Source organism: Colobus angolensis, unplaced genomic scaffold (genome assembly GCF_000951035.1).
Source record: "Colobus angolensis palliatus isolate OR3802 unplaced genomic scaffold, Cang.pa_1.0 Scaffold369, whole genome shotgun sequence".
NCBI lineage: Eukaryota > Metazoa > Chordata > Mammalia > Primates > Cercopithecidae > Colobus > Colobus angolensis.
The window spans coordinates 1,826,099-1,849,239 of record NW_012117032.1 but is presented as its reverse complement, the minus strand read 5'-3'; the positions used below and the strand labels follow the sequence as shown (position 1 = coordinate 1,849,239).

The 23,141-nt window shown below is 43.6% G+C and overlaps 1 protein-coding gene across 1 annotated transcript in view; it reads left to right on the top strand.

The window, feature by feature from the left end:
• Nucleotides 1-23,141, top strand: part of TNFRSF11A (tumor necrosis factor receptor superfamily, member 11a, NFKB activator) — a 61,862-nt gene that overhangs the window by 27,306 nt on the left and 11,415 nt on the right. The window contains exons 5-10 of the mRNA XM_011953611.1: nucleotides 3,378-3,521; nucleotides 7,684-7,777; nucleotides 9,407-9,501; nucleotides 11,132-11,245; nucleotides 16,110-16,162; nucleotides 18,415-19,198. Of these exons, the coding sequence (XP_011809001.1) occupies nucleotides 3,378-3,521; nucleotides 7,684-7,777; nucleotides 9,407-9,501; nucleotides 11,132-11,245; nucleotides 16,110-16,162; nucleotides 18,415-19,198 (1,284 nt within the window). The remainder of the gene's footprint in view (nucleotides 1-3,377; nucleotides 3,522-7,683; nucleotides 7,778-9,406; nucleotides 9,502-11,131; nucleotides 11,246-16,109; nucleotides 16,163-18,414; nucleotides 19,199-23,141) is intronic.

Below are 23,141 nucleotides of genomic sequence, written 5' to 3'. Positions count from 1 at the left end.
TATATATATATATATATACACACACATATATATAGTTCATACGTAGAATACTGGAACCATGTAATAGCTGAGCCTTCCTCTTTCTAACATTAGCAGCTGCTGATGGTCATGGTTTAGATTTGTTTCCATTAGGGGCTGCAGAAAGGTGATGTTCTGATTCTCTCATTTCTTTTTCATTTATTAGCTGGCATACTTTATGAAGATAAACTTCCCTCATCAACTATTTATTGATAAAGTTACAAACATTTATCCTGCAGTGCAGCACATATAGAAAAGATAGAATAAATGCTTTTAACCTTATTTATCACTTTGCAAAACAATGTCTTAATCATCCAGCATTCTCCCAAGGACTTATATTATGGAGGTATTTGAGGTGTTTCAGTTTCAGTTTCAGTCTTTTGCAGTTATTGTTTGTTTGTTTGTTTTTGAGTCTTCCTCTGTCACCCAGGCTGGAGTGCAGTGGCACAATTTTGGCCCACGGCAACCTTGGCCTCCCAGGTTCAAACAATTCTCCTGCCTTGGCCTCCCAAGTAGCTAGGATTACAGGCATGTGCCACCATGCCCTGATAACATTTGTATTTTTTAGTAGAGAGGGCATTTCACCATGTGGCCAGGCTCTTCCTGAACTCCTGACCTCAAGTGATCCCTCTGCTTAGGCCTCCCAAAGTGCTGGGATTACAGGTGTGAGCCATGGTCCCCTGCCTGCAGTAACTGGTTGTAATGGTGCTTAGATTGTCACACTTCTATGAGGTGGCCCCAGGTGTTTTGATACAGCCCAGGCATCTATTGCTTCCATGCTTAGCTTGCATAATTCTTATCTTAAACTACAATCAGATGTTTCTCTAAGGATTTCTGATTGTTTTTAGAGGAACATTTTATTTAGTGACGTCAGTCTGGATTCTAGAGAAGACTCACTACTGGATTGATCCTTGTGTATAGAAGTTTTTTCCCCAATGGACAGAATTAGAGAATAAGTGTTTCTTTTGACACCATAGTTTTTCTTTTCTTTTTTTTTTTTTTAGTCTTAATAACTGTAGGTATTTTATTTTTTATTTATTTATTTATTTATTTATTTTTATTATACTTTAAGTTCTAGGGTACATGTGCCTAACGTGCAGGTTTGTTACATATGTATACTTGTGCCATGGTGGTGTGCTGCACCCATCAACTCGTCAGCACCCATCAATTCATCATTTATATCAGGTATAACTCCCCAATGCAATCCCTCCCCGCTCCCCCCTCCCCATGATAGGCCCCAGTGTGTGATGTTCCCCTTCCCGAGTCCAAGTGATCTCACTGTTCAGTTCCCACCTATGAGTGAGAACATGCGAACACCATAGTTTTTCTAATATGCTGGAGACAGCTGGCAGATTTTGGCTGGGGAAGGTAACATGGAAACTCCACTGAGCAGAAGCATCTGATCAAGCCTTTTTTATTTCCTACTGCTTAGTAATGACCTTGACTCATTGCTGTCTCTTGGAAATAAAGATTCATTCTGTCTACTGCCAAAGTTGATTAAAGCCAAAAATCTGGTACATTACATACAATACTTTAAATTATGTCAAAATTATTCATCACGACCCAGGCTTACATTCGGATGGGATCCTAGGAGTAGCTGGAATTTTCCAGAGAAGTGGCATGTGTCTGTGGACGTTCCCACGCATTGTGGACATGTTTCTGAGAATTGACCTTGATGTTGCAGAGCTGACTGGGGCCTTGGAAGAGTGGGCACTGCAGGAGATGGGGGGACTTCTCCAGGGTCACTAAGCTTGGGTCTATAAAGATTGGAAATAGGAAATGTCCCCTCCCTACTGGCTGTAACTTGAGACAATAAGAGACAGAGGGTTTCTGGTTTGCTTGCTTGTTTTTCCCTTGGAATTCCTATAAGTATTCAGGAATATAAGGTGCAGGGGCTGTTTGGACAATCCAGGTGAGAAGGAGCCCTAGAAGGGTACAAGGTCTGTTTTAAATCATGTTATTGGTTTGTATCATGTTGGGGGGCGGGGTCATGCACATATGTGCAGTTGACTCTGGTTATGCATGGTAGCTGTGTTCTGTAAAGTCACCACAAATGCTGAATTAGCAAATCCTGAGCCATTAGTCCTAGTGGATTACAGGGTGAGGTTCCTGCAAGCCTCCAGTCACACTGTCACAGACTGATCACCACATAACCCTGTTTCATGTGTGTTTCTGTTTAAAGACACCTTATTTGATATATGTTGTTGATTCATTAACATTGCACTCATGACCAACAGCACTGTAATTCATGCCTGAGTGAAGCTTCTCTAACAGTTATTTTCTCCGTAAGCCACACCACAGCCTTCTTGCACTTAGAACACTAGACAGCTCTTCAGCACGACAATTCGGGGCTGTTATAAGCAGGGAAATCACCAACAAAACGCTTGTTTACCTTCTGTGAGCTGAAACAAGAAGGCAGAGCATCGCCTGGCCCAACCTCAGCCAGAAACCTGAGTGTGGAGCAACTCGAAATATACACGGTTCTGTCCCTGAAGGCCTGCAGAATTACCAAGAGGATTGATTTTGGGGTGTAAATAAATTTTATTGAGTAGGTGAATTCACAAATATGAATCTGCAAATAATGAGGACTGACTGTTGATTGACCAATAATTTGATTCCTATCTGTATGCGTATGTGGTTTATAACAGATACGTCTGTGTGTGTGTGTGTAGTGTTTACAACAGATCAATTCCCATGGTTTTGGAAAAACCATACATACCTGCATTCCAGAAAGACTGGAAGGGGCCAGGAGATTTGGAACGAGAAGGCCATGTGTTATGAAAACAGAGACAAACACGTTATCCTGAATGCTTGAGGAGAGTTTGCCTCTAAGCATGTCACTGGGCCTGCGTCTGTACCCTCTCCACTCATGTAACTCCACAACAGCCCGTTTTCACCCTGGGATGCCTCAGGATCCTAAGATGAATCCTAAACCTCCAGAAGCCTTATTCTCTAAGGTCCAAACTCGCGTTAGTCTTACGTATGTGGTATCTGAACTTAAGGAAAATGAGGAAGCTCAACTCTGTGACCCTTCTGCATGTGCCAAAACATTCAATGATCATCAATTCCCAAGTCCTTATCTTCTTACTAACATGAAAATTGACTTTTAAAAAAAGCCCACAAAACTCTTCATTAGGCGAGAGAGAAGAACCCCCGTGACGTTTTCGTGCCAGTGCAGGAAGTGCGAGGAGGAACTTGGGACTTCTCGAGCAGTGTCCTGGTGATTCACTCTGCAGACCCGCCAGGCGGGCTGCTGGTCTGGGCTGCTCTGGGCTGGATGTTGGATAGTGCAGTCGTGGGCGGTGTGTCTGGGCTGGCTGCCCCTCCCTGTCTAATGACCTGTCTCTTGTCTCCCACAGGCAAGGCCCTGGTGGCCGTGGACGCCGGCAACAGCACGGCCCCCCGGCGCTGCGCCTGCATGGCTGGGTACCACTGGAGCCAGGACTGCGAGTGCTGCCGCCGCAACACCGAGTGCGCGCCGGGCCTGGGCGCCCAGCACCCGTGTACGGGTTGGATGTGTGCGTCTGTCGGCTCTTGCTGAGCCATGCAAAGCCAGCTTTGAGACAGTCTTGATAATAGCAGCAAGAAAGCTCCAGGGTGCTAGGCAGCATTGAAGGAACCCGAGGGGTGGGGAAAGGTGGGGGCTGATTTTCCACGAGATGCAGGCCCAGGCAAGACCTGAGAATGAATCCTCCGCTTAGGTTCTTCAAAGGGACTGCGGGCAATTTGCCCACATGCTCTGGCCATGGCCAGGGGGCGCTGGGGCTCCTCCATCTGTGGAAACCTGGGATCCCTACTTCGGAGCCAGCAGGGTAGTGCAGGGGTGGTTGGACATTTTTAAAGAGTGTGCGCCCATTAGAATTTTGGAAAAACCCTGCATCCCCCACCCCAGCACGTTTTTAAGTTGACATCTAAAATTTTTTGTTACAAGTTTAAAGAACTGATAAGGACTTAGGTACCAGGGAATTGTAACTGCGATAACACGGAAGAAACGAATCCAGTGGAATGTAAACACCATGGCCATTTGATGCCCACTATGATTCATTTTTAAATGCACTAATCATATTTAACTATTTGACAGTTTACATAATTCCTTTCTCTCCTTTTGTTTCCTATACATTCTGCCTTCCCCACAGAATTTTGTCCTGATATATTTTTTTATGCTTGGAGGGAATTTACTAATCACCTTTTCATATTCAAATATGCACCTATTGAAAAATATGCACCTATCTTTTTTTTTGAAATGGAGTTTCGCTCTTGTTGCCCAGGCTGGAGTGCAATGGCGCAATCTCAGCTCACTGCAACCTCTGCCTCCCAGGTTCAAGCAATTCTCCTGCCTCAGCCTCCTAAATAACTGGGATTACAGTCATGCTCCACCATGCCTGGCTAATTTTGTATTTTTAGTAGAGGCGAGTTTTCTCCATGTTGGTTAGGCTGGTCTCAAACTCCCGACCTCAGGTGATCTGCCTGCCTTAGCCTTCTAAAGTGCTGGGATTATAGGCGTGAGCCACCACACTCGGCTGAAATCTTAATTTTTAAATATTTACTTTGACTCAGGACTAAAAGCATTTCTTCTGGACCAAGTTGTCACTATCTTTATTACTACACAATTGGTCAAAAATGAATATATCCTATTTTGCTGTATTATAATCGTAAAAGTAAAAACCTCCGACCTCCATAATGAGTGGGATTTTTTTTTCAATTCATATATTTATGGCTGAACATTACTTATTGCTAAAATGCAACAGCATTCAACATCAATTTTGTTTCTACATTTTTTATGTATGTAAGTGCTGAGAAATTTGTTCACATAAATAACTGAATGGCAAAGGAAACACTTTGGTTATAGGCGTGTCCCTCAATTTTTTTCAATACCTTCTGATTTATGTGTCCAAGCTCACCTACTGATGTGATGTCAGAAGTTATTTTTAATGATCTATCAGTTGATAATTCAATTGTGTCCTCCAATTTTGTTGAAAGTAAAGAAATAGAAATTCTTTTGAGTTGAAAAAGTATTTCTTAGAGTCATTTGCTTTCCTGAGTTCTAGGAAATATAACAAAAGCAGTTTTTTCCAAGATTTAACAAATGATTATTTATGCCTATTAACCATTCCCTTAGAGGCACCTGGTTTTAACCCAAAATACTTGGACAGGGTTGGGAGAATTAAAATACTATCCATTTCAATTCATATCAAGGATAATGTCCATCACAGAGTCTAACTGACACACTCGGTCTTTATTATCAAATGCATTGACTAAACCAGATGTGCTTTCTGTTACAAAAAGTCTAACTTGATTTTTTAATTGTTAAAATAGATCTCCCTATCACAGCCAACTCCCTCTGAATTCTGATTCCAAAATAGAAGAGGCCCAGAGCCTTTCCTCCAGGTTTTCACCAGCATGTCACATCAGTGGTTCTATTAGACGTTCTCTCTGCCTTGTACCTTTGGAAATGGGTTCATTTTTGGACAAAATAGGTGGAGGATAGAGGGAAAGGGGTAGATGAATGGAAATTTCACTCCTGCCCCACCCTGCGTAATTTCAATTCAGAACAACTCAGCCTGATTGCAGCTGCCCCATTTCTGTCATCCTGCTTTTGCCCTTGATAGAGCGGGAAAGGTGGGAGGTGTGCCAGGGAGCGTGGGAGCTCTGCCATCACCAGTGTTTCCACTTGTCACTTTGTTCGACATCTCAGAGGTTTGGCAGCATAGCAGCAAACTATGGGGTGGGGAAGAAGTATGCCTTTTGTAAAGTGGGAAAAGTGTGATTATGAAAGGGAGCAAGGAAAGGAGCCTGCAGGATGCTTCTGGCAGGTCAGTGTTACTAAGAGTCATATGGAAGTCAAGCTATGGAAATTAGCACCCTTAACCCTTTGTATGCCTGTTAGCCCCCATGTCTTCGATTTTGAGAGCTTCTCACAACTCTAGATTGTTTCTCTTTTAAAAAGCTGTTCAAATTGGCCGGGCACAGTGGCTCATGCCTGTAATCCCAGCACTTTGGGAGGCCGAGGCGGGTGGATCACAAGGTCAGGAGATTGAGACCATCCTGGCTAACATGGTGAAACCCCGTCTCTACTAAAAAAATACAAAAAATTAGCCGGGTGTGGTGGTGGGCGCCTGTAGTCCCAGCTACTCGGGAGGCTGAGGCAGGAGAATGGCGTGAACCTGGGAGGCGGAACTGACAGTGAGCTGAGATTGCGCCACTGCACTCCAGCCTGGGTGACAGAGTGAGACTCTGTCTCCAAAAAAAAAAAAAAAAAAAAACTGTTCAAATTCATGTGAGTTATTAGATTTCAAGGCAAATCAAACTGCTAGATGCAGGAGCGGGTACCCTACTTAGCCAGTCAAGTTGCAGAAATCAAGAATATACTTTGTATTTGACTTTGGACAAAGAAAATTTAATTTCTTTTTTTAGTGTTTTATTCGTGAAAGTAAATCACAGAAGTGCTACTAATTTCAGGAGTCATTGTGGCTTGGGCACCAGCCAGTTGCCTGATTATGATATCACATCGCAGCCAGTGTTCTTCCTGGGACTTACCAAAGAATCATCATGCGTGGATTGCAGTAGAGGGAATAGGCATAGGAAACCTGAGACATTTATTTTGACAGTGTAGTTCCTGAGGAATATGAGAGTCAAGTCAGTTTACTAACCAGGATCAACTCCTGCTTTCAATGCTGTCCATGAAGGAAGGAGTCTAACATCCATTGTGCCACTGTGTTTATCAGTAAAGTTTTATTGGAACACACCCTCATCCATTGTTTTTAATGTATTGTTGGACTGCTTTCATGCTATGAGTAGCTGCAGCAGAGACCACAGGCCTGCAAATCCTAAGATATTTACTGTATGACCCTTTACAGAAAATGTTTGATACCAACCCTTGGTTGCAGGGAAAGAGACCTGTAGGGTTCTTCCTCGTCTTCTTTTTTTAACTGAGAAAACTTTGTTGACACTCAGATACTTGGATTGAGGAGATTAAGCTCATCAGAAGAGGTCAGGACAGTGAATTTCCCCTCAAAGTAGTGATGGGTCTGCCATTCCTTGCAGACAAAGGCTGGGCTAGCACCTGTAGTCCCAGCTACTCGGGAGGCTGAGGCAGGAGAATGGAGTGAAACCGGGAGGCGGAGCTTGCAGTGAGCTGAGATCGCGCCACTGCACTCCAGCCTGGGTGACAGAGCGAGACTCCGTCTCAAAAGAAAAAAAAAAAAAGCTGTTCAAATTAATGTTTGATTTGAACAGGTACGTAGGTACATAGGTGCGTAGGGGAAAACAAGAGGCAGATAGCTGGAGCAGTCAACACCGGCTCCCAGACTAGGAAACAAAGTGTCGGTGACTAGGGAAGTGACTCTGAACAACAAAAGGTCAGGACCAGAGCTAGCCTAACCTGGACATCACATAAGAGTGTTAGTGGTCCGACATCGAGCCAGTTACCTCTCTGAGCGTGGTTCTGTAACTCACTGCTGGGGTCAGAACTGCTTTGTGGGCCCAAGTCTGTGGGAGCTGAAGGAATCAGACACGGGGTAGGCACAGGGGTGGGAGGTGAGAGCAGAGAGGGGCAGCGCCTCACCTCCAGTCCTCTGGGGTCTCAGCCTGAATGATCTCTAAATGACCTGGTTTGTTTTGTGTTTGTTCTGTCTGGGTTTTTCTTTTTTGTTTTTTTTTTCACAGTGCAGCTCAACAAGGACACGGTGTGCAAACCTTGCCTTGCAGGCTACTTCTCAGACGCCTTTTCCTCCATGGACAAATGCAGACCCTGGACCAAGTAAGTAACAACAAAGGAGTCAGAAGAGATGGTTGGTTTTTAAACAACTCAACCTCCACTGTCTCGTCTGGGTTGAAAACGGACGGATTCTGTTGGGTTAGGCTTCCTCTTGAAGCCACATTCAAAATGGAAAAAGTCTGTCAGTTCAACATGGGAAAAATAAACCAGTCAAACTAATTCTTCAGCCCTATGTGTGACAGGAACTTCGTGTGACTTTTTAGATTGGTAATCTGTGACTTATGGGTGCAGCTTTTTCTAACCTTGTTTGGTTGAAAATGATTTATAACATTTATTCAGTGGTCATGCCTACTTCTCCCAACTTCCCAACGTCACCGATTTATTCATCCAGATATTTGTGTGTGTGTATGTGTATGTGTGTACACACACATAGAAGCCTCCTGTTTATATAAATGTTTGCACGCTATAAACATCTTGGGGTTTTTTTTTTCACGTATTATATCCTGAAGCTTTTTCTGTATTAGTTCACCAGTTCATGATTTTCATGGCTTTTCACAGCTGCATAGTATTTCATTGTAGAGATGAACTGTAAGTTATATAATAAATTCTTTATTGATAGTCACTTAGGTTGTTCCCAGTCTTTTACAGTAATATATAATTTTGTGATGAAGAATCTCATCTATGTATGATTTCTCACGTATGTGAGTGTATCTATAGTGGAATTCATGGGTGCTTTCACCTCGTGCTTGTTGTTGAATACTAATAATCAATGTAATGATTCTTTCAGTTCCCTGTATATTCATTATGAAATGTTTACTTTCTGCCGGGCATGGTGGCACATGCCTGTAATTCCAGCTACTCAGGAGGCTGAGGCAGGAGGATTGCTTGAGCCCAGGAGTTTGAGAACAGCCTGGGCAACATAGCAAGACCCTATCTCACATTTTTAAACAACGAAAATTAAATTAAAATACATAAATAAATGTTTATTTTCTGATTCACTTATCCAAATTTTATGTTCAAGAGGATTTTCTGTGTTTTTCAGAAAAAAACAATCAGCAGAAGTATATCACTTAACCATGTAATTGAAGCTATTGAAATATACTTTTTTTTTTCTTGAGACATGATCTTGCTCTGTTGCCCAGGCTGAAGTGCAGTGGTACAAACATGGCTTCCTGCAGCTTCAACCTCCTGGGCTCAAGCAGTCCTCCTGCCTTTGCCTCCCCAGTAGCTGAGACCCCAGGCATGTACATCACACCCAGCTAATTTTTAAATTTTTTGTAGAGACAGGGTTTCACCATGTTGCCCAGGCTAGTCTCTTATTCTGGGCTCAAGCAATCTTCTTGCTTCAGCCTTCCAAAGTGCTAGGATGATAGGCCTGAGCCACCGGGCACGGCCAGAATATTCTTTCCTGAAGACTCTGCTCTGCTGCTTTGCTGATCACACTCTCAGAGTAGCTGTCAGAGAACACAGGCAGCGTTTGCTTTTGCTTATTTCTTTGTCCCACCTTGTGATGTTCTCCTCCCTGTAGAAGGCACAGAGGATTCAGATGTCCAAGATGGCATGGGTTCCTCTCCTGAAGGAGCTGGCCATCTGGGAGAGCCTTGCATTTGTTCATTTTTTAAAAAACAAGCATATAAAACCAAAGCGCTGAACTGCCTTCCCCCCCGACAGCTGTACCTCCCTTGGAAAGACAGTAGAACATCATGGGACAGAGAAATCCGATGTGGTTTGCAGTTCTTCTCTGCCATCTAGAAAACCACCAAATGGTATGTTTAAAAAGAGCCTGTTGGTTGATAGATGTGCCCCGGGGTAGTCAGATCGTTTAGATCCCTCCCAGATGGCACATGGATCTGCAGGCATCCTCTCCCCCTTTATTTCATCCTGTGCACGGTCAGCTCAATGTTTCATTTTAATCAGTAGTTTAATTCCAGGTATGTTGTTTCCTTGATAATTTTCTACACCGGATTGGGGGTAACTAATCACGTTTTAATATGCATAAAAAGAAAATAGAGCTGCAAACATAAAATGCTCAGACACGGTGGGATGATGGTGGTCACAAGCGTCTATGAGGAGATTTTGGTCATCTCCCAAAATTCTTAGGATCTTGCTATCATCTATGGAACTTGTTGCAGATTAAAAGATTAAATTTTTTTTTTTTTTTTTTTTTTTTTTTTTTTTTGTGACGGAGTCTTGCTGTGTCGCCCAGGCTGGAGTGCAGTGGCATGATAACAGCTCACTGCAACCTCCAACTCCTGAGTTCAAGCGATTCTCCTGCCTCAGCCTCCTGAGTAGCTGGGATTACAGGCGCACACCACCATGCCCAGCTAATTTTTGTATTTTTAGTAGAGACGGGGTTTCACGATGTTGGCCAGGCTGGTCTCAAACTCCTGGCCTCAGGTAATCCACCCGCCTTGGACTCCCAAAGTGCTAGGATTACAGGAGTGAGCCACTGCACATGGCCACATTAAATTAGTCTTAAGTAGAGTTTCAGATTGCCAGAAAGTTGATGGTGGAGGCTGGTTACTTGGTGAACAGGACAGTGTGGAGGTGCGGGTCCAGATATCAGAAGAGATGATTTTAGTGGCAAGGAGACCTTTCAGATGAGGAAAGAGAACAGTAGGCCACAGAATAACCGGGTTAACAGGCTTTGACCAAGAAATCAGGGGTTTGGCCTTGGCATTTTGGGAAACAGGAAGACATTAAAGCATTCTGGATGTGGAATTACACAATCAGAGCAAACTTTTTAAAGACCATTTGACAGATAACATTAAATATAACTGAAGGAATAAAAAGTTATTTTAAAAAGAGAAGGAGAGGAAAAGTAGGAGTCCAGGAAACCAGGTCAAGTAAATCAAGAGTTTTTAACAAGGATTCTAGCAATGAAGTGATCAGGGAGGGATGAAGAAAATGGTTGGGTCCACATGGTGTTGGGGATGAAAATTCCAGAAATATTTCACAGGATGGCTGTGGTTCTGTTCTCATGACCGGCAAAGCCCTGGTGCTCTGTTGCTATTAGGAAAGAGATAGAAGAAACTCCTTTTGTCTGCAGAGGTCATTCATCTGGGGATACTGAAGAGTTCTGGAGGTTAGCCAGAATGAGACTGGGTGGTGTGGTGAGCATGATTAGAGATGTTCTAAGGTAGAAACACCGTAATGGCCCTGGGCTGCTCTCCCGTAGAGTGAAACCGGACTGAGCCAGGCTGGCTAAGACTGTGGATCTCACCCTTCAGAATGTGAGCACTCGTGGACAAAGGGCAGCCAGGGGTGGGGACTCTCACTTCTGCTATCCCAAACCAACATTTTTCATTCTGAGGTTTGATTTATCAGGATTTGTTTTTCAACTGCATAAAATTAAAGAATCTTTAATACCATATTTCTCATTTTCTTTCAATACAGAAGCCCAGGTTTACTTGCCCGGTTTAATCATTCTGCTTCTCTTCATGTCTGTGGCCCTCGTGGCTGCCATCGTCTTTGGCGTTTGCTATAGAAAAAAAGGGAAAGCACTCACAGGTATTGTGTCTATGGCGCTTTTTGCAAATTAATCTTAAAAGAGATAGATTTCTAGGTAAATGCTTTGGAAGTTGAGTAGATTGTCCACTTGCTGCCTATGGTGATCTGCTTAAACTAAAGCAGAACATGTTTTATGATTCTCTGACAAAAAGAAACAGAACTCCAAAAACCTGAAAAAGCCAATATTCTGCCTAGTTATATATAAGGGAACAAGAATACTCTGGCATTCAGGAAACTGATGACTTGTAAGCTCCATGTTTAAGTTGTATAGACTGTACAGCATCACGTATACAGCAGCTTGCATTTATCCTAGAATACATCAATTTTTAATGCGTGCATTTAAAATATACATAAAATATTTAGATGATCAGTAGGGGGGAATTCCTGACTGGAGTGTTACTTTGAAATAAGAACCTCCACCGGGTGCAGTGGCTCACACCTGTAATCCCAGCACTTTGAGAGGCCAAGGCAGGTGGATTACCTGAGGTCAAGAGTTCGAGACCAGCTTGGCCAACATGGTGAAACCCCATCTCTACTAAAAATACAAAATTAACCAGACATGGTGGCACATGGCTGTAATCCTAGCTACTTGAGAGGCTGAGGTAGAAAGATCGCTTGAACCCAGGAGGCTGAGGTTGCAATGAGCCAAGATCATGCCATTGCACTCCAGCCTGGACAAGAATGGAACTTCATCTCAAAAAAAAAAAAAAAAAAAAAAAAAAGAACCTCAGATTATGAAAATAAGTTATATTGAATAAAATTTAGGTGCTTATTCTTAGAATAGACAGCCAAGTCTTATCCTGTTTCTTGGGAATAATTTTACCACACAAATTTGTTAGTGTCTTTAAACATCACATCATGTTTAACTTTTAGACTACAAAGCTAAAAATGTGTAATTTTTATGAAAGGATTCAAGACTTCATTAGATTTCCTAAGAATGTTTCTTAATCCTTTAATATTCAAGTCATTCTCTTTTGACCTGATGTTTCACGATCCTTTTCCATTTTCAGTTGCTCTCTTATTTATTTATTTACTTATTTATTTTTTTAGACAGAGTCTCGCTATGTTGCCTAGGCTGGAGTATAATGGCACGATCTTGACTCACTGCAGCCTCCACCTCCCAGGTTCAAGTGATTCTCCTGCCTCAGCCTCCCGAGCTGGGATTACAGGCATTTGCCACCATGCCCAGCTAATTTTTGTATTTTTAGTAGAGATGGGGTTTGACCATGTTGGTCAGGCTGGTCTAAAACTGCCGACCTCAGGTGGTCCACCCGCCTCAGCCTCCCAAAGTGCTGGGATTACAGGCATGAGCCACAGTGCCTGGCCCAGTTGATTGCTTGTTTATATGGCCCACTTTGCCTTGCTGTGATTTGATCAGTTCTCCCACATCACACCCTTGGACTTCATGAGACCCTGCATATCTAGCTGCTTCTCTAACCATTACATTGCCAAATGAAACACTAGACAATCAGAAGACTAATTAAAGAGGAAAGATGGAGATTTCTGATGCCAGTGTTAAGCAGTGAGCAATGTTTGAATGGTGAACTTTTTTTTTTTTGAGACGGAGTCTTGCTCTGTCACCCAGGCTAGAGTGCAGTGGTGTGATCTCGGCTCACTGCAACCTCCGCCTCCCGGGATGAAGCGATTCTTGTGCCTCAGCCTCCTGAGTACCTGGGATTACAGGCATTTGCCACCACACCCGGCTAATTTTTGCATTTTTAGTAGAGATGGGGTTCCACCATGTTGGTCAGGCTGGTCTCAAACTCCTGACCTCGTGATCCACCCGCCTCGGCCTCCCAAAGTGCTGGGATTACAGGCGTGAGCCACCTAACCCAGCTGAGTGGTGACCATTTTTTAAAGAGTCTGTTCATTGTTGAATGCTTTTATTTAGTGCAACTTCACCTCCTTAACAACATCATTACTGGGAATTTGGATAATGCATGTTCAGATGATGAAGGTCACTTGTAGTCATGTTTATGTGGGATAAACAGACTTCCTGATATTTGGTTCTTTAGGTTTTTCTTTTTGATACTATTTTATTGCCATATGGGCCTACCGTTTACTGAATTGGATGTCATAACTGTTAGCTCTCTCTTCATCCATTCATCCTTACATGTTTATTGATCATCAGGGACTGGACTGGCACTGGGGTCTCAATATCAAGCAACACAGAGACAGCCAGTGTCCTCCTGGAGGAAGCATCTTAGTGGGCAGGGTAGGCGTTAAGCCCACGGAGGGAAGCCGAGTGTGCAAGGGAAGGTGCTGAGCACCAGGTAGCAGATAACAGAAAGTCAGCCCATCCCTGAGGCCAGCCAGGGCCTCCCAGAGGAGGAAATGTGTGAGTTAAGATCTGAAAGACAAGTCAGAATTCGCTAGCCAAGGGACATCAGGAGAACCACAGGCATTCTGTCCTGAGAGCTGCATGATGAGGGGAGCACGGTGCATTAGCGGGCTGGAAGGAGCTAGTGGCACTGTAGCACAAAGTCAGGGACCAAGTGGAAGACAAAGTTAGAGAGGAGGGCACGGCCAGACCATGTAGCCCTGCAGGGCTGCTGAAGGACTTTGCTCCTTGTCCTTAGCAAAAGGGACCAAGGGCGGCCCTCTGGCTTTAGAGTAGCAAACAAATGTGTGGTACAGTGAGCGTAGATGCAGGCGCACCAGTTAGGAAGCTGTTTGCAGTTGTCCAGGGCAGAGGTGATCATGGCAGGTCTGCATGTTTACCAGCTCCATGGACAGGTATTTATTTTTAGTGCCATTTGTGAATGTCTAGACTGATTTCTCCAAGGAAACAGCTGCAATTGTCCTTTTTTTGGCGGGGTGGCGGGGGAGGGCGGGTAAGTTTACTTTGATATATAATTTCAAAGTGATAGAAAAGAAGCAAGAATAATGATGATGATAGCAATAGCTGACATATATTAAATATTTAATATGTGCCGACATGACTACATATATTTTGCATGTACTAAGTACATCTTCACAACAGCACCATGAGGTGGGCACTATAATTTCCCCTATTTTATGATGTAACTGCTTGGCACCATCCCTGGCATGCTTAAGTGCTCATTAGCTATTATACTGAACTGTGATGATCTTCCCATGAAGAACTTGACAACTAACTTTAGTCAGTTTTTTGTTGTTGTTGTTGCTTTTTGAGACAGGGTCTCACTTTGTCACCCAGGCAGGACTGCAGTGGCACAAGTGCAGCTCTCTGCAGCCTCCACCTCCCTCCTGGGCTCAAACAATCCTCCCACCTCAGCCCCCCAATTAGCTGGGACCATAGGCACGCACCACCATGCCCGGCTAATTTTTGTATTTTTTATAGAGATGGGGTTTCACCATGTTGCCCAAACTGGTCTCAAACTTCTGAGCTGAAGCAGTCCGCCCACCTCAGCCTCCCAAAGTGCTGGGATTACAGGTGTAAGCCACCGGGTCCAGTCCTAACTTTAGTCTTTATAGTGAGCCCAACATTAAATGTTCATTAGAAGTAGGATAAAATTGTATCTTTGCATAATATAAATTCATAGATTTCTTAAAATTCATAAAATTTAACCTTTTAGGTTTCATCACTTCTGTAAGAGTGAGTGGAGATGTAGTTTTTGAACATATTCTTCTTTCTTCTGAGAAGCAGCCAGATATAGTGGAAAAGGTCTTGGGGCCTGCTGGTCTCAGTGGGTCTGGCACCTAGCTTGCTGTGCTTGCCTCACTTTTATAGTACATTCAAGCTAGTTTACTGGAAAAATCAGTCTCCTAGACATGTTTTCTTTGGTTCTTCTATGATGTCTAACTTAGTCCCTCATAGCCAAAGAAAACTTGTTGAGAGAATAAGAATGTCTATAGTCACAGCAGCAGCTCTGACAACCCCCAAATGTGCCCAGAGGTAGTCACTGAAACATTGGTGGATCATGTTTTGCTTTGCGTTGAACAGGAAGTTCTGTTTTTGATAGGAGTAAGATGGCTTCATAGCCTTTATTTTTTTATTTTTTGTTTTTTTTGAGACCGAGTTTCACTCTGTCGCCAAGGCTGGAGTGCAGTGGCGCCATCTCAGCTCACTGCAGCCTCCGCCTCCCAGGTTCAAGCAATTCCCCTGCTTCAGCCTCCCGAGTAGCTGGGATTACAGGCGAGTGCCACCATGCCTGGCTAATTTTTGTATTTTTAGTAGAGATGTGGTTTCACCATGTTGACCAGGCTAGTCATGAACTCCTGAACTCAGGTGATCCACCCACCTTGGCCTCCCAAAGTGCTGGCATTACAGGTGTGAGCCACTGCGCCTGGCCCTTCATAGCCTTTAAATCAGTTGATTTACTTTTAAATGCTTTCACTCCCAGGAGCGCTCACTGAAAGACTTGCAGTGGACTCTGTTGAAAGCTAATATTGAACTGACCTAGTGGTCATAATACTGAGCCTGATACAGAAAGAAAAATTTAGAATGATTGCACTTATATGTGTAGTATTCCCCAAAAGTCAAATATACAGAGATATAGAATGAAACAATGGTTATCAGAGGCAGGGGGAAAGAAAATGGGGAGATGTGGGTCAAAGGATACACAGTAGCAGATATGCAGGATGAAGAAAGTTGTCCAGGAATCTAATGTACGGATGGGGACTGTAGTTAATCATGTTGTATCATATTCAAGATTTTTGCTAAATTTGTAGATTTTAGCGGATCTTGCCACACACACATAAAAATGGGTAGCTAAGTGAGATGATGGGTATGTTAATTTGCTTCACTATAGTAACCATTTTACTATCTATATTTGTCCTATAACATGTTGTATACCTTAAATATACATTATAACCTTTATTTAAAAGAAAAGAAGTGGGAAATAATAACTTGAAGTCCTTATCCTTGCTTTGTGTTTTCTAGCTAATTTGTGGCACTGGATGAATGAGGCTTGTGGCCGCCTAAGTGGAGATAAGGTAGAGTGAACAGTTGTTGGTGCCTCTGTTAAGTACATTCAACAGGCTGGTAGAGCCATCCTAGTCAAATATTGAGCCCCCCACCCCCCTTTTTTTTGAGACAGAGTCTTACTCTGTGCCCCAGGCTGGAGTGTAAGGGTGCAATCTCGGCTCACTGCAACCTCCGCCTCCCAGGTTCAAGTGATTCTCCTGCCTCAGCGTCTCGAGCAGCTGGGATTACAGGTGCCCACTACCACGCCTGGCTAATTTTTTTGTGTTTTTAATAGAGACAGGGTTTCACCGTGTTGGCCACGCTGGTCTTGAACTTCTGGCCTCAAGTGATCTACCTGCCTCGGCCTCCCAAAGTGCTGGGATTATAAGTGTGAGCCACCGCGCCAGGCCTGAGCCTCTTTGCTTAAGGGGCATTTCCAGGTGCAGTGATCAAACCTCAAACTCCAGGATGGATCCCTGCAGAGCAGCCCAAAGCCCAAGTCCAGGCTCATCCTAGACACCTGTTTTCTTTGTCTTTGTTTCCACTTCTCTCATCTCTGTGTTCATGTTATTTTTTTTTAGTACCAATCTCGATTGTCTGGTACAGATTCCTGAAAAGGATGAATTGCAACTTTCCTTGACTCTCTAGTTATTCTGGTAACATTTTATGTTGACACAATTCAAAATTATAGGAAAGTAGTAGAAAAGGACAAAGACCTTCCATATACCCTACACATAGGCCCACCAGTTGTTTCTATTTTCTCTCATTGCTTTGTGATTTGCTTACTCTCTGTATGTGTATATATGAACACAGGTATGTTTTCTTCTCAAACCATTTTAGAGTGAATGGCAGACCGTGTGTCCCATATCCTTAAATATTTCAGTGTGTATGCAGCTATAAAAAAGGATGAGTTCGTGTCCTTTGTAGGGACATGGATGCAGCTGGAATCCATCATTCTCAGCAAAACTATCGCAAGAACAGAAAATCACATACCACATATTCTCACTCATAGGTGGGAATTGAACAATGGGATCACTTGGACACAGGAAGGGGAGCATCACACACCGGGGCCTATTGTGGGGAGGGGGTAGTGGGGAGGGATAGCATTAGGAGATATACCTAATGTAAATGACGAGTTAATGGGTGCAGCACACCAACATGGCACATGTATACATATGTAACAAGCCTGCACATTGTGCACATGTACCCTAGAACTTAAAGTATAGTTAAAAAAAAAAAAAAAAAACAAGGACATTCTCATATATAACCATAGTACATGTATCAAGAAATTTAAAAGTGGTATAATACTATTATTCAACCCACATTTGATATTACATTTTCATTAATCATTTCATTATATCCTTTAGATCTTTCTTTCTTTTTTTTTTTCTGAGACAGAGTCTCACTCTGTCATCCAGACTTGAGTGCAATGGCGCAATCTCGGCTCACTGCAACCTCCACCTCCCAGGTTCAAGCGATTCTTCTACCTCAGCCTCCTGAGTAGCTGGGATTACAGGTGCGCGCCACCATGCCCAACTAATTTTTGTATTTTTAATAGAGATGGGGTTTCACTGTGTTGCCCAGGCTGGTCTTGAACTCCTGAACTCAGGTGATCCACCCACCTTGGCCTCCCAAAATGTTGGGATTACAGGCATGAGCCATTGTGCCCGGTTAGATCTACTTTCTTTGATATAAAATGTATACATTTGAGAGCATAAGCTCAAACTGATTTCTTCAATTCCAGGCCAACACAACATTCATTCATTCAGGTCTTTTGCTTTCCCATATTTCAATCTTTCTTTCCCCAGCTGTATGAAACCTGGCTCCTATTATTCTCAATATATTTCCTCATTTGCTCAATTCTAGAATACACAGAAAGTAGTTTCAGAATTACTAGAGCATACCACAGTGATACATAGAGTTGCTAACTCGAGTTCAATATTTGTTTACAGTTGTTTTTGGGTTTTGTATTTAGATTGAGACTATGTCGTCAGAATACTGTGCTCAAAAGTCATTTGGGTTAGCTCCTCTCCTTGCTCAGGTGTAAACATGCTTTTCATCTGAGATGCAGCTAGATTCATTTGTTTCTAGTTGTATTCCATTCTAGAGTTCTCCTGCACTCAGTAATTTTGAATAACACAAAGTGCCATGGTCAGGATACCATCTGTACTTGTTATGGTGGAAATAATCAGTGTAAACACCATTTTCAGCAATGTTTAGCTAAACTTATCCTAATAACTCTGGGTGGTAATGCCTCTGCCTTCTGAATGTAAATCAGCAGGAGTCCTCAGGCGACAGTTGTGTCAGTCCACACACGGCAGCCTTTGGTCAGCAGGGAGTGTGTGAAGGTGTCTTACTGCTGACTCTGGAGGAGAAGACATTTCCAGAAGATACGTGCTACCCAGATCAAGGTGGTGTCTGTCAGGGCACGTGTGTAGGAGGTGGTCCCTACGCACAAGGCGAAGATGCCAGGATACTCTCATTGGTCAGCGAGACTGAGATAGAGGAAGATCGCTTCAGACAGATGCCCACGGAAGATGAATACATGGACAGGCCCTCCCAGCCCGCAGACCGTTTACTGTTCCTCACTGAGCCTGGAAGCAAATCCATACCTCCTTTCTCTGAACCCCTGGAGGTAGGGGAGAATGACAGTTTAAGCCAGTGCTTCACAGGGACACAGAGCACGGTGGGTTCAGAAAGCTGCAGCTGCACTGAGCCCCTGTGCGGGACTGATTGGATTCCCATGTCCTCTGAAAACTACTTACAAAAAGAGGTGGACGGTGGCCATTGCCCACACTGGGCAGCCAGTCCCAGCCCTAACTGGGCAGATGTCTGCACAGGCTGCCGGAATCCTCCTGGGGAGGACTGTGAACCCCTTGTGGGTTCCCTGAAACGTGGACCCTTGACCCAGTGTGCCTATGGCATGGGCCTTCCCCATGAAGAAGCAGCCGGCAGGACAGAGGCCAGAGACCAGCCCGAGAACGGGACTGATGGGAGGCTCCCAAGCTCGGCAAGGGCAGGCGCCGGGTCTGGAAGCTCCCCTGGTGGCCAGGCCCCTGCATCTGGTAAGTGACTTCCGGTCTCTCACTTCTGAGCAGAAGGGCCAGTTCTTGGTACAGGGTTTGGGGGCAGGTATTACAGACCATTTGGGAAGGAGGAAGCTAATGGAAAAACCTCAGCTTGCGCTTTTTCTCTTAATAAGCATTTTTACAGGATGGCTTTGGATTCAGTTCACGCGTTTGGTTATACATTGTGCGCAGCACCGTGTGGCTTCATCGTCTACCACTGGGGCAGTTTCTGCATCCATACATGTCCCATACCCTTTCGCATTCAGGCTTTTCATGATAGGATAAGACCTCAGGCCCCAGCACTGACCCCCGAAAGACAAACTCAACATCGGCCTCAGGACTGGCTGAGCCAAGGCATTCCCTCAGATTTCTGCTTTTTGGTTTTTGTTTTCAAAGCACCTTAGGCCTCTTAAATCTCCCCCAAGAAAGCTCTTATAAATTTTACGGGGGCACACAAAATTGTTTAGTTAATCCTTAATTAATTAATATTTATTGTGAATAATGTGTTGATTCTATACCAAATTAATGATACAGTAAAACTGTCTTAAAAAGTTTCATGAGAAAGGCCCCTTTTATAACTCCAATGTGTCATATATTTATGGAACCAGGCGGATAATTTTAACAATTTAACATCATTATAAAGATGTATCACTGCAACACTGCCTGAGCATGAACAACCTACCAATTATAATATTATAACTTTTTTCCATGAGGGTAAAACACCATCTGTTTTATTGTGTAGTTACAAAGGACTTTGCAGCTGATAGTGAGGGCTCTGGCTCTGAGAATTATCTGTCATTTGAAGGGTCAGTGCTCTCTTTGAGAATCTTCCGAAAGCTATAGACACTCCCTCCAGAAAAACGAATATATGGATATATATACTATTTAAGGGGCTTCACAGAATCCTCCAACTCATGATTTTCAAAAGGCCCATTCATAGGCCGCCCTTCTCCAGAGATGTCTTTTCTTCTCTGCTTCTTTATTTAGACTGCAAGTGGTGCTAGCAGCCGGTCTTTGAATTGTTTTATAACCCTGAGGTAGCTAGATCTGTGCCTTAAACACAGAGAGTGTTTTGCCTTGTGGTAATGATGGTTCCTGGCTTTAATCTGTTCCTCAAGCTTGTGGTTTTGCTGCAGCTACATAGATTTACTGATGTATAAATTCAGTAATCGTAATTCTCAGTCAAACGGAAAGGAGGAGATATGTTTGGGGATATTTTTCAAAGAACTGGTATGTTTTCTTCTCAGATCTCAGAATTATTATTATTATTTTAAGATTGTAAGGAATCTCCATGACTGGGCTTTGCTGCTCGTTTGCATTGATTGATTGATTGATTGACTTAGAGACCAAGTCTCACTCTGTCACCCAGGCTGGAGTACAATGGCACGATCTCGGCTCATTGCAACCTCCACCTCCCAGGTTCAAGCAGTTCTCCTGCCTCAGCCTCCCGAGTAGCTGGGACTATAGGTGCACGCCACCACACCCAGCTAATTTCTGTATTTTCAGTAAAGATGGGTTTTTTCCATGTTGGCCAGGCTGGTCTCAAACTCCTGACCTCAGGTGATCCACTTGCCTCAGCCTCCCAAAGTGCTGGGATTGCAGGCGTGAGCCACTGCGCCTGGCCCGTTCTATTTCTTTTCTCTCCGTTTATTGTCTTTCCCCCGGTTGTGGAGACAGACAGATCCCTGGGCTGTGGGGAGCGAGAAAGCTGACGTTCCGTCTCTGGCGGCAGCCAGGTCCTGGCCGCACTGTCAGGGGCAGACCGGTTTTTCAGTGGGTGACAGCAGGAAGATAACGTTGCCACTGTGTGAAAATCAGCAGCAGTTCTTGGAAGAAGTGTTGGCCAGATTTAAAGAGAGAGAGAGATACATGGATCTTTTAATGCCATAAAACAAAAGCCCGACCTTTGCTCTCCTGTAAGAGTCAAAACAGTAGCCTAGTCTGTTTTGCATCATCTTTTATTTCTCTAGCACTAAACCATCTAGGGATGGAGGAAAGGAATAAAAACTGTGTCATCAACTAAGTGGTGTTAATTTGCAAAAAGTTTACACTGCTTTTTCTGTCTTCGTCTGGTGCTTAGCCATGCAAAACATCCGTAGAGAGTCTGCCCGTGGTTGACGCCAGCAAGCGGTCCAAATTAATTTTCGCCTGAGGAGAGGCAGCAGCCAGATTGATTTTGGAGGCTGTGCTATTCTCTCCACAATTACTTCTCCATGAACAGGCCTTATGGTTTCTGGTCAAAATAGTACTTTCTCATTCTTGTTTTTGTAGTTTTTAAAAATGTCACAATTTACGTTCTATAAAATGCGTGAAAGAGGATGGAGCTTAGGTGAGCAGTCCCACAGAGGCCTTATCCTGTGGTACCCTCAGAGCCCCTGTGCTCTCAGGACTCTTGCTGATGTGCCATTTTTTAAGGGTTTTTTTGATTTTCATATGAGAGTATTTTTTGTTTGTTTTTACTTACAATCACATCAAACTGTTTCTGGAGAAATGACAGTGACTGGGGACTTTTTCTTTAGGGAAGAGTATCTGCTGTCCCAGCATCTTTGTGAGGAGAATGATGATTTTTCAGACAGCTCCACAAGTGTAGACAACTTTAAAAAATATAATACCCAGTGCTGTTAAGGCTACTTTAGCCATATTATAAGTCCTAAGAAGCAAGGAGAATGATTAGCAAAGATCAGCGAAGAGGGAAGCATACTTCTGATTATGTCTTAAATAACCATGCCTTAATTTAGGTCTGAAGTTAAGCCTAATCCTGATGACGTGATGGTTGCCTTGGTTACAAGCCCTCTCACCTGGAGATTGGCTCATTCTCACTGTGCCCCTAGAGAGTTATTTCATGTGAAAGAAACCATAACTGCTTATGATTAATATGTCTGTTGTTGGCTGGTGGCTTGGTTTTGGCTCCCAAAGCCACTGGTTAGTTTCAGTCACTTCTGAGCTGGAGAAAGTTAGGGTGGTCTTTTTTTTTTTATTATCCTTTAAAAATGATTTTGCTTTTTTAATTATTTCAACTTTTATCGTAGATTCAGGTTACATGTGCAGGTTTGTACCTGGTATATTGTATGATGCTGAGGTTTGGGGTTTGATTGATCCTGTCACCCAGGCAGTGAGCACGGTATCTTCAATCCTTGTTTCTCTCCCTCTCTCCCCTGCCTAGTTAGGAGTCCCTAGTATCTACTGTTGCCATCTTTATGTCCATGAATACCCAGTTTTAGCTTCCACTTATAAGTGAGAACATGCAGTGTTTGGTTTTCTGTTTCTGTATTAATTTGCATAGGATAATGGCCTCCAACTGCACCCATGTTGCTGCAGAGGACATGATTTCCTTCCTTTTCTATGGCTGCAAACAATTCTTGATGAACACTGAATACCTATTTGTTTTTCAATTAAACCTTTATTGAAGGTCCACTGAACCACAGAGACTTGAAAAAGCCTGAAAAACAAGTAGGGATTAATGCCAGCGTGTGGACCATGTGAAAAGGAATCAATCATTTGAGAAATCCAGGCCTTCCACAGCCTGCCCCCTCTCTGACCTGCAGCCTGTTGTTTGTAATGAATCTTGGGGACTTTTTCCCCTGCCTGGATACTCTCACACCCTATCAACACCCCAGCTCTAGGCAGCCACAACCAGTTAGTAGGAATTCAGGCCGGGTGCAGTGGCTCACACCTGTAATCCCAGCACTTTGGGAGGCTGAGGTGGGTGGATCACTTGAGGTCAGGAGTTCAAGACCATCCTGACCAACATGGGGAAACCCCATCTCTACTAAAAATACAAAAAAATTAGCTGGGTGTGGTGGCGTGCGCCTGTAATCCCAGCTACTAGGGAAGCTGAGGCAGGAGAATTGCTTGAGCCTGGGAGGCAGAGGTGATCTGAGATCTTGCCAATGCACTCCAGCCTGGGCAACAGAGCAAGACTCTGTACCAAAAAAAAAAA